The sequence below is a fragment of the Pinus tabuliformis genome, chromosome 8 (assembly GCF_031772625.1).
Source record: "Pinus tabuliformis cultivar Carrire ecotype Pingquan chromosome 8, CPIR1, whole genome shotgun sequence".
NCBI lineage: Eukaryota > Viridiplantae > Streptophyta > Pinopsida > Pinales > Pinaceae > Pinus > Pinus tabuliformis.
In genome coordinates this window covers 105,764,196-105,775,644 of record NC_142294.1, presented here as the reverse complement: position 1 = coordinate 105,775,644, position 11,449 = coordinate 105,764,196, and the positions used below count along the sequence as shown (strand labels likewise).

The 11,449-nt window shown below is 35.8% G+C and overlaps 1 protein-coding gene across 1 annotated transcript; it reads left to right on the top strand.

Moving 5' to 3' along the window:
• Positions 1 to 6,531: 6,531 nt before the first annotated feature.
• On the top strand, positions 6,532 to 7,398 carry LOC149234345 (protein SENSITIVITY TO RED LIGHT REDUCED 1-like). Its single transcript, XM_089368243.1, has one exon. It carries the CDS (start codon positions 6,532 to 6,534, stop codon positions 7,396 to 7,398), a length of 867 nt encoding a protein of 288 aa, XP_089224369.1.
• The last annotated feature ends 4,051 nt before the right edge of the window (positions 7,399 to 11,449 follow it).

The following is an 11,449-nucleotide window of genomic DNA, read 5'->3' as shown; positions in this document are numbered from 1 at the left end:
CAGACGATTGTGGAGGAGCCACGATTGGTGCAACAACTTCAAAAGGTCATGGAACAGTCACAACAAGGGAAGATGAGAGGAGATCGAGTAGAGACATCTACTCATGCAGAGACCTCCAGTAGGGGGAACTTCAAGCCAAGTGGGTTGAGGGATCACATGTAGCCATACCTCCAAGTAGGAGTTGTGGCGATATAGAGTGATCGTCCCAAGGAGGAGGGGCAGGATCCTTACGGAACCCAACCTCTTGGATGAGACCTTGCTACGGGAGCCCCGATGTGGAGTAGAAGGAACTGACTCATTGGGTAGAGACAAATGCTGATGGAGTGTTAGAGAGAGCGATAGTGTAGGGAATCCCAGGACAGTGCATATCTAGCCGGCTGCAGCAATGCGAGTAGCACAAGTGTTTTGCACAGTGCTAGGTGGCACAGAGAAGTGTGCAATGTTGCAAGATGCATGGAGATGTTGCAGTAGCACAAATGTTAGAGAGGGAGCACTTGTCAGTAGCAGATAGAGCTTCAACATCAGAGTATGTTCCTAGCCCAACAGAGTGGTCAATTGGGAGTGTTTTTGTTCCAAGTGTTGTTGGAGCAAGTGGACTGGGCAAATGTGTTGCATGCAGAGCATTCCAAAGTTGCAGGATAGGGGTTGCAGATATTCCATATCTTGTTGAGAGGGAGTGTTGAAAATGCAACAAGATGACGGAGCTTAGTGGAAAGGATTCGCCTTCACTCAGTGGACCCGCAGGCTATTTTTGGCGCAAAGTCTATTTTTAGAATATGTCTATTTTTAGACATATGGATCATGGTCTATGAGTTGCAGGATGCTATTTGTGGATGATTGGTCATGTTGGTAAAAATAGATGGACTTCTATTTTTAAACATGTGGGTAGAGTCTATCTTTAGAGTACCAGACTAAAAATAGAAAAGTCGAATATTATTAGCTCTTAATAATATTTGGACTATAAACATTATCTTATCCTCTTGGAGCACTTCAGTTCGAGCTACGGATGTGGCACATGCAACTGCCAGAAGAAAATACGCTTTTCTTATAGGTTAGTTGAGGTATTGCATGATGGAATTCAGTTAGAACTCAAGAGATTGAGTTTGGTGGAGTTGATTGAGGAGTTGATGGAGTTGTGTTCAGTTTAACTTAGTTGAACAAGTTGTATTTAGTCTAACTACAAATACACTAGTGATGAGTGATGTGAATTAATTATTAATTAGTTCACTAATTATTAACTCATAAAGAAACTAAAGAATACATCAGTTAACTCAGTGCATGGACAGTTCAGTGGAGACAAGTGTTAGAGGTGGGTGAAAGAGTGAGACTGCTATCAGTTGTGACTATAGCTGTGCATGAGATTTGCAGAATCAATGATGGAGATTGCCAATGAGGATTGAATGGTACAAGTCAAGGGAAAAACAAGTTTGGATCAGATCTATTCTCACATTCTCACATTGGATTGCACAGTAGAGGCAGGCAGACAACGAAGGAGATTTGAACCTGTGACTTGATTCAGATCTGAGCTAGTTTGTGTGTAGCAGGTGGAGATAGTACTGAGTACTTTTGAGGAGTATTGTACTATGTATTGTTACATGTTCTCTATCATTATAATATACAGATAGTTGAGGGTTTTCAGTTGTATGCTTTCCCCGGGTTACATATTGTGTTAATGTGCGCATGTGATTGATGTTTCATTGTTTTTAATTCCGCAAAATTGATGATCAACGTAGAGGAGGTTATGTATTATGCATGCATTATGCAATAGTGTATAATTGGGATAATCTCTATGAATAAGTGTCATATTATTCAAAATTTCTACAAGATGCCACTAGGGTTTTTTAAGCCAGACATCTATGGATTCAGAAGAAGATTGATTACTAATGAGGGAAAGAGAAATCTACTCTAAGAGAAATCTTGTCTAATGTAGTAAGGAAAAAGACTGAAATCCAATGCTAAAACACACCATTTCCTACCTAACAGCTAAAAGATTATGTTTTATAAAAAATGGTAGAATAAAATGTATGAAATTCTACTATCTTAAGCATGTAAATTCAAAACATCGACATTCTACTACTGTGCATGTGAATGGCTAAAATAAATCTATTTTTTTCTTTTTGTCTTTTTTCCTTCCTTATGGAGAAGTGTGAAAGCTAATCTCTCTTGGTGATGTGGCAGGTGGCTTAGGGATCCTAGTGGATGGTTGGAAGGTTTGGGAGACCCTTAGGTGACCATGCTTGGCTTCTTATAGGTTTTCCCTCAATTTGGCCTAAATATAGGCCACTACAGGAAAACCTACAGGATTCCCTATATTTCGACAAGATACATCTGAGAGAAAAATTATGGGTGTTGAAGGTGATGGAAAAATATGGAATGTGGCTAGTGGATGGAATGAAGCAAGAAAATGCCTAGGATCCCTCAGAATTCAAAACCAAGGTTGGGAGATTGTTGGATTTTCTCAACGTGCTTGGAGACGTTTCCTTGTAAAATGATGAAATTGGTGAGGATCTTAGTGAAAGCAAGGAATGATCATGCATGGATGAATTTTGAAGGAGGTTTTTGGCTATGAGATCTCTCTTTACTTATGAAACACCTTCACTGCAACAAACATTGATATTTCCCCAAAATCATGTAAACAAGGGGAATTTCAATAAGCTATGAAAACAAAGTTTAATGAGATAGTTGTCTACTTCATGCATGAGGAAAACTCAAAGTATAAGATGGAATCATTGATGATATCTACTGTAAGGTTGAAGATGGAAGAAATGATGACTGGGTGCTACTCTTGCAACTAGGTCAAATGCTAGCTTAAGTACAGAAAACTCTAAATTCTATGAGAAAGTAGAATTTTGTCTTTTTAGGAGTCCTTTCCTCAAATCATGATCCCTGAAGGGAGAAGTGAGGCCAAAACACCTATTGAAAACTTTTTGATGGTTCTTTATCCCTTCTAAACTACTACTAAAGTAAAGCATAAATGGAAGAAAACTAATAAACAATTGATCAAATCTACACTACTTGCAATGAAATACTTCTAAAGAAAATTTAACCATGAATTTATGAAATCAATCTAAGCATACAAATACAAGAAGAGGATCCTTTGCTCATAGGGTTGGGCCCTAACCCAAGAGCTTCAACCCTCTGAGTTAACTCAGTACTGGATCAAGAAAAAGCTCATTCTCATTATCAAAACAGGAAATTGCATAGCAATGTTTTCTACAAATCTGGAGCTCAAGAATAACTAGTGTTTTTACAAGAAAAATTTGACTCCTAATGAGGCTCTAGACCTCTTTATTTATACAAATGAAGTCCCCAACAACTTCCTTAAATCTAGGGAGGCTTGACTCCCAAGCTTGAGATAAACTAACTCTTTGAAAATCACTTGCTCGGCTTCCTTTTGATCTTCATGACTTGGCTGCTTGTATTCTGAGCTAGTGTGATTAATGGAGGAATACTCGAATGAGGGAGGAATAAATGAGGAGGATTTACCTCCTACAATCTCTTTTCCTTGTCCCATTCTAGTTTCAACCTTTAATCTTGCCAAAATTCCTTGATTTTCTCTCGCAAACCTATATTCAATGCACATTAGTCCACTAGGGATGATATCTCATTTTGAATCATCTCATTAAATAAAATATAATCAAAACATGTAATAAATTGTGAGAAGAGTTGATTTGACTAAGATATGAGGTGAATTAAGGTCCATATAGTTACCCAATGATGAGGCTCATCAACTAGAAACACATATGAAACCAACATGAAAGCATGACCAACACACAACCCATCCAGTCTGAGATGTGAACCATACTTTGATACCACTCTATAACACCCTCCTCCCACATCTACCCAAACAACTGACCAACCAGGGTAAACATGTGATGAGAGGCCATTATGATATGATTCTACCTCCTAAGTCACGTTAAGGAAGTGGAACTAATGGAAACACACCATACATACATCCAACATCAGCATTAGGACCCCTAAGAACTATGCCAACACTTAAGGAAACTTGTCCCTGGGTCCCACAAAAGTTTTTTTATCACTTGACCTATGGATGCTCTCATATTATGGGCATGCTAGCATTTGGGGAGCTCTACACGCTCTCATGGGCATGCATACCAGCGTTTATGGAACAATTTGTATAGTTCTCTGCTAGCGTCTTGAGGATTTGAGCCACTTTTTTATGGCCATAGCCTAGGTCATTGCCTAGAATTGAATGACACCTTCAGATCTATATGATAACATGGAAATAGAAGTACTAATGCAATCAATTCAATAATACCTTGATTGGACCCATACTATCCATGACAAGCATTTGTCAAACATATCACGAATATGTAATCTACATGTGTAAATAATATCTTTGAGCATATGGGTCTCATAGTTATATGAGATTTTCCATGAAGCATTGATGCCTCAACACATTAACTTTCATTCCATCCATTAGGTCATAGATACATTATTCATTCATTTACAAGTAGAAACATGATGAGAGCCGTACATAGCTGCTATCATAAAACACATACATAACCAACATAATAGCAACAGAAATAACAACGAAAGTACAACCATATAGGCCACATATAATCCATCAAAATTCTCATGGAAATACAAGGATAAATAACCTTTCATTAATGATGCAAAATTTAAACCCAGGATGAGACTTCCACGTTTCACCTGACTATAGAATGGATGAGCCAAATGTCTATTCAACTATTCACCCTTGTGCCATTTTCCAAGCATGAATGTGGGATCTCATAGAACACATCAATCAAAACTCATCCAGAGGCCATCCACCTCAACCCATCAAACCACGATTCCACCTCACAGTCGAAAAATCATAAAACCATCATCAGGTTGGTCTCTATCCAAGCCTTCGAGAGTTTCGAGAGCATTTGTCCAACTAAGGCTTCCAGGACTAGTAACTCAACCCACAGCTTTTTTCAAGCTTCGAGAGCATTTTTCCAACTAGGGCTTCTAGGAATAGTAACTCAACCCACCAAGGAATTCGAGAGAGTTTTTCCAACCAAGGCTTCCAGGACTAGCAATTCAACCCAAGCTTTTACAGAGCTTCCAAAGTGTTTGTCCAACTAGGTCTTCCATGACTAATAAATCAACCCAAGCTAAGGAACATGAGAACCAACCAAAACAAAACATTGAAAATAAACTCACAATCACCATGCCTATCCAATAAATGGCAAGGCTAGGCAATCCAGTGTCAATCCCGACATCCTCCATGCCAATGACAAATCATGACCAACAATCCACATGCATATGCCATGCATGCCAAAACTAGTGAGGGAAAGATACATACAACTTGGTGCCTGCAAACAATCTTGTTGTAGCTACTGATCTTGATGCCTTCTTGCACTTTCCTTCTCTTTCTTTGCCTTCTTGCTCCAATAATCCAAGTATGCCACATCATCCAAGAGTGCTCTAAGAAAACTCTAAGTCTCCAAGAGTATGAGTGAGAGAGAGAGAGAGGATAATGAGAAAGCCCCAACACTAAACTGATAAAATTTTACCCATTGATCCTCAAAATCCTTTTTATTAATGAACCCTCTATTTTCTTCATTTTCCATTATTTTCCTTCATTTTCCTCCTCACATGCAACCTCTGACCTTTCACCTCCCTTTTCTCCTAATTTCCATTATTTTCATCAATAAAATTTCGGAATTAATGCCTCATGCCTTTCCAAATCCTTTTCTATTGCCTTTGCCAATTTGCTTCGCCATAATAAACTGAATCAACACCCACTAGGATGTTTCTCCCACCATTCATCTTGGAATAATTACAACTAGAATACTATATTATATTATATATATATATGTCAAATAAATATATGCATATATGAGTTTTATTAAAATAAATGTAAATTTTTTTTTGGGATGAGAAAGTTGAGAATGTTTGAAGTTTCTTCCGAGTTAAAGACCCATTTTGGTGTAGCTATTTAACATGTCTATATTAATAAAATTTAAATTTAAATAAAAAAAACATTTACTTAACTATTAGACTTAATCAACTTTAACCTAAAATAAAATAAAAATCACAACCCTAGCGTTTAGCAGACAGAGCTTTACGAGCTTGGGCATTGCCCTAATCTTTATATCTGAAGTTTCTTCTAAATTAAATACCCATCTTCCAAATTAAGGGCGGTAGCTATTTAGCATGTCCATTCTAATAAAATATAAATATAAAATATAAAATATAAAGAAAAACATTTAATTAACTAAAATATAAACATTAAATATAAAAAAAAACATTTAAACTTAATCAAATTATACTCAAAAATAAAAAGAGATAAATATTAAAGAAAACGTTTACTTAACTATGAGACGTAATCAAATTATACGCAAAAATGGAAATAGAGATAAAAAATCAATCGCAACGCTAGCCGTTAGCCGACACAACCAAACACAAAATGTCAATCCACATCTTCAAGGATTCTAACTCCATATTTTTCCTCGGTATTTTATAGACGGAAGAACTTTCAACTCAGTGATACCACCGTTCTCCTCGTTAGTCCGTAAGATTATGGAGAATTCCTCTGGATTGGCAATTATGCAAGAGAATACGTCTGCCTCTGCCTCTGTTGTAGAAACAGAAGATAATAAAAGAATTGAAGACATTGTAGCCAGAGTACAATTTGCTGTAAAAATGTTAAAGAGGTCTTCCTTCTTCCGAGATTTTCAGCGACAGATGCGAGACCCCAAACTGGTTGCACGAATAAGAAAGGTGATAGCCGCAGACCCCCAGCATTCACAATTACAACTGGTTCTCTATGGCGTTGGAGTGCTGGAGAATGTAGTGGGAGGCCCAAGAGTAGAAATGTGCAACAGTACGCAGTTAGCGTTTGTTATTTTATTAAGAAAAAAATTCCAATGGGTGAGTGATATTGTGGTGTACGATCCATCTGTGCCTCCTGTGCAGCAAAAAGCTATCAATGCCTTCAACTGCACTTTTCTTTCCGTTAATGAATATGGGAAACGGACAGTGGAGAGGCCCACCTTATTTTTCATTCCTCACTGCCCAACTGGTCTCATTGACAATGTCTTGTTAGCAAACTGGACCCCTACCAATTTGAACAAGATTATCATATTGTGCGACAGTTTTAAGGGGATCAAGAAAGATATTTATCGAATTCGGTATCTTCTTTCATTGAAACATTTGCAGGCCATTCTTCACAGTGACGATATACTGCACGAAACGCCCCTTCCAGAACCACCAGAAACAGATGAGATAAATAGGAGAGCATTTTCTCGATTTAGTTGGCATTTCTTTACATTGGATGGTTCCATAGAACATCTCAATCTTGATCTCTTTCCAGAAGTCCTTCCAAATAACAGTAGCGTAGATGCAATGTTGCTTAACGCCGTTGTTAGACAGGCCAGGACGTTTTAGAATTTTGTGGCCAATTTTTTATTTGCTATATCACAGGTTTGTAAACTTTGTAGGCATACAATAATCCAACCGAGGACTAGGGTTGTTCTCTAAGGGAACGTCAGAAACCACTGAATCTTTTTTGGTGTTTGAGAAAGTGTGAAATGGAGGTTTTTGTGATTGATTTGGAGGAATACTAAATTCAAGGGCAAATTTGGATGTGGTTCTTATTCCAAATGTGACCAAATTGAGCCTAATGACTTCCAAGGCCAATAGGAGAGGCCACATTTTTATTGTCATTTTTTTTGAATGATATATAGTTTTCTCAATTTGCATATTTTCCATCTTTGAATTTGTTTATATTGTTAGTTCAGTTACAAACTCATAATGGTGTTGAAAAATACTTAACTTAATTTTTTAAGAATTTTAATTTCATCAAAATCATCATTTAAAAAAAAAACTATTTAATTGAAATATTTTTGAGATCAAATTTGTATTTTTAATAACAATCACACTTTGCTTTTATGTTTTAATTTTAGAGTAAATGAAACTATTCATTTCTTCCAATTCAATTGTATTAAACTATAGTTAATGACATTACACATTTTTCAATTAGTTTTCAAGTGTAAAACTACAAAGTTTATAGTTCTTTTGTTTACATATTTTGTGCTTGAGAAATGAGTCATGTCCTTGAAGACACCAACATAAGAAATGTATTAGAATATTTACTCCCATTCAATGTAAGTTGAATCCATGTACTTGATTCTTTATTGCAACAAAGTAAAACATAATGGAAATAGAAACTATTTCCCACATTGTAGAGATGAATTATAATATTCAGGTTTTCTTTTGGACACCTGGTATAATATTCCCCTTCAAATTTATAGTTGCAAGTTGTAGCTTCACAAAATGTGGAGTGCATATGGGAGGATAGTTCTATCCAAGAAGTGAGTTTGAAAAGTGGGCAAGTGGTTGTTTGATTGCATTACAAGCAATGTGTCCAAAAACTGATAAAATTAGTTAATGATATTGCAAGATATATATTATAAATCATATTTAAAAATTTCACATAAATCCATTTACAAAAGGGAGAATAGGTTGAAGGTTTTGTTGTAGCTTCAAATTTAGGAACCCCAAAAACTTTCTGATAGTTTTTGCATCACTAGTAGCAAAGAGAAGTCCATCATTAAATTTAATGCCCCCAAGTTATAAAAGAGGTCTCATGCTTGGAGGGCTTTCATTCAAATCCATGATTCCATGAAATTGGTACAATAGTCTTGGCACCAATCTAATCTTTGAATAGGCCTAGAACAATCCCAAAGTGCAAATTTGGGACCTAAGAAAGCCTTGGGAGAAAAATAAATTCTAGGTCATGGACCTTAAAATTTAGGTATAGTTTCTTCCTCTAGCTCAAGTTCAAAGGCATACATGCCATCATAGCCACACCAAGACCCACTTCATAAATTTCTGTACGCTAGGAGATTTGAGTGTGTATAGATTGATGCCATTAGAGCTTTAGTAATGGGCAGAGGAGACCTCAAAACGAGCTTGTTTTGTGTTCTAATTTTTAAGTGCTTGTTTACATTGTGTTTGTTTTATTTTACATTTGGGTAAATAATTTTAGTTTGTTAAATGGATCATCTAATTTTTTATGTCTCTCATGGTTCAAGAAATGTTGATTAGGACCTTGTTGGACTTCTTGGACTAACACTTTATAGTGTTAAGCCATTTTTGGGTCTTTGAAGGCATGTTTAGAACTTTAGATTATTTTTGTGTTTGAGTGGGGTGCAAAGATAAGCATATTCCCACTAGGCATCCAAATTTTGACCATGGCATTAGGAGGTCAGCATGACAATTTTGGGAATTTATTTATGAATTCCCACTAATTGCAAACCTCCAGCTATGGAGCGCAAGATCTTCTTAAACAAATATACAATCTACATCTTTTATAAACATATAAATTGGTGACAAATTTGTGCAAAGTCAATATAACTCACATTTGACTTGAGAGTATAATTGCAAAAATGAGCTGGGGTTGAGTCTGAATTAGAGGCATTGACTCAACTCACTTTCCTCAAAGACTATGAAATCAACTTAGATTCATGAGAGTATAGTAACATTGGGTCAGACTTGGACTTAATAGCATATCCCCATATGTGAGATTTCCTAGAGTGTCTATGGAGTCACACCAACAATAGAATTTCATAAGAGGAATTCTGCCATCATTTATATAGGTAGGACCTACCCTCACTCAATGCAAGAAAGACTAATGGATATTAATCATTTAGTTGCACCTTATTCCAAGTGACTCTCTTGGATCCTTTTGCAGATAATTATTTTGAATGTGTATGACACATGCCTTACACATGTTTCAATTTTGGGAAACCTTTCCTCTAGAAAAGCAACCATGAACCTCTCAAAAATCATATTTTCCCTCATTTTTTTCTCCTTTTCTTCTATAGGTTGGTGTTATTACATTCTAAAATGAATGAGTCCATAGGTTCCTAATAATCATCTTCTCTCTCAACCTAGGGGAAAAAGTGAGGGTCAATACAACAATATTCATACATACATAATCATTACAACAATATTTGCATCATCATGTCACTAGTAGGGAATTGGACATGGCTAGGGGAGATAAAAATCATTCTACCCAACCACCTGAGATAACCCTAATTGGCAATGTGAGTTTCATATTTATCTATTTTTGATATCTAATTAAATTTAATTTGTCCAAATTCTAAATATGATAAATTACTATTAGGTGTAATTTTTCTAGAACTAAATGCAATAGTAAACTCAATACCCGTGCAAGCATATTTCAAATCACACAACAACATAGATTTCACATGAGTGACGAGTGTTGGTACACTCTATTGTACATGATTGTCATATGATATAGTGATTATAAAATTGTTGTACTAGCTAAATTCTATGCTCATCCTATATTTTTTGTGAGCAAGCTATTTATATAAGCTACTATTATAAAACAAATATCCCATGTGCATTAATATTATTAAAGAAACCCATTAGCTTATTTGATCACCTATCCAACATGAATCAATGCATCATTATTTCATTATTCATCAATTAATCCATAATTATGAGAAGTTAAGAAGTAGATAGATCATCAACACACAAAAACCATATGAACACACATGAACACTAGGATTTTAAGTGGAAACCCTATGTGTTAGAAAACCACCTTTGAGGCATCTATGTTTTATTTTAATAAAGGAAATACAATCTTGTACTGGTGTAGATTCTAGCCAACATGCAAGCTCCTATCTATACAAGGCTACAACCTTCTCTTGTTTTCCAACTCCTACTCCTCCTTGAAGGAATCTACAACCCCCTTTATGAAAACTCTTATCCTCAACTCCTTGTGGATCATTTTTCATAATTTTTAAAATTGGTTGCAACATTAAAAAAAATAACAATTCTAAAATCAATTACCGAATTAAATCAATCACTAAATCCTAATCAACTAATGTGACTAAATCAGATCATATCAATGCACATCCATTCATAAGAATACCAGAAAATATATTGCTCATCATATACACTACTCTTCGTAATCATACCCCCATATATACGTGCTTACCTTGAAGAGGACCTTCGTACAAATCTCAAAACATTGATAATTGAATCTGAATCACTAAACCACTCAATCACATACTGAAACTATCACAGATCACTTAACCAAATACAGATCACCACATAGTAGCATCATCACAAGTCAACATTCCATTCCATAATCAATTCAACCCAACCAATACTGTCAAATACAAATGATTATAAGAGATACTTCATTGAGAGACAAAAACAAACACAAGAGGATTGATCAAACAAATTATACTTCAAAAGCCTAGCATGTATAAGCGACTCTTACAAAACACATCCGCGTATGTAGGCACTTCTCATGCTTGATTCTTGCGTACAAATTCTAAAATTTTGTAGAATGTATACATGACTACCTAGAAGAAGATCCATGTCCTCTCAGAGGAAAACCAACATACAAATCTATAATCATTGAACAAATCTATCACTCTTAGACTTTATCAACAAGAAT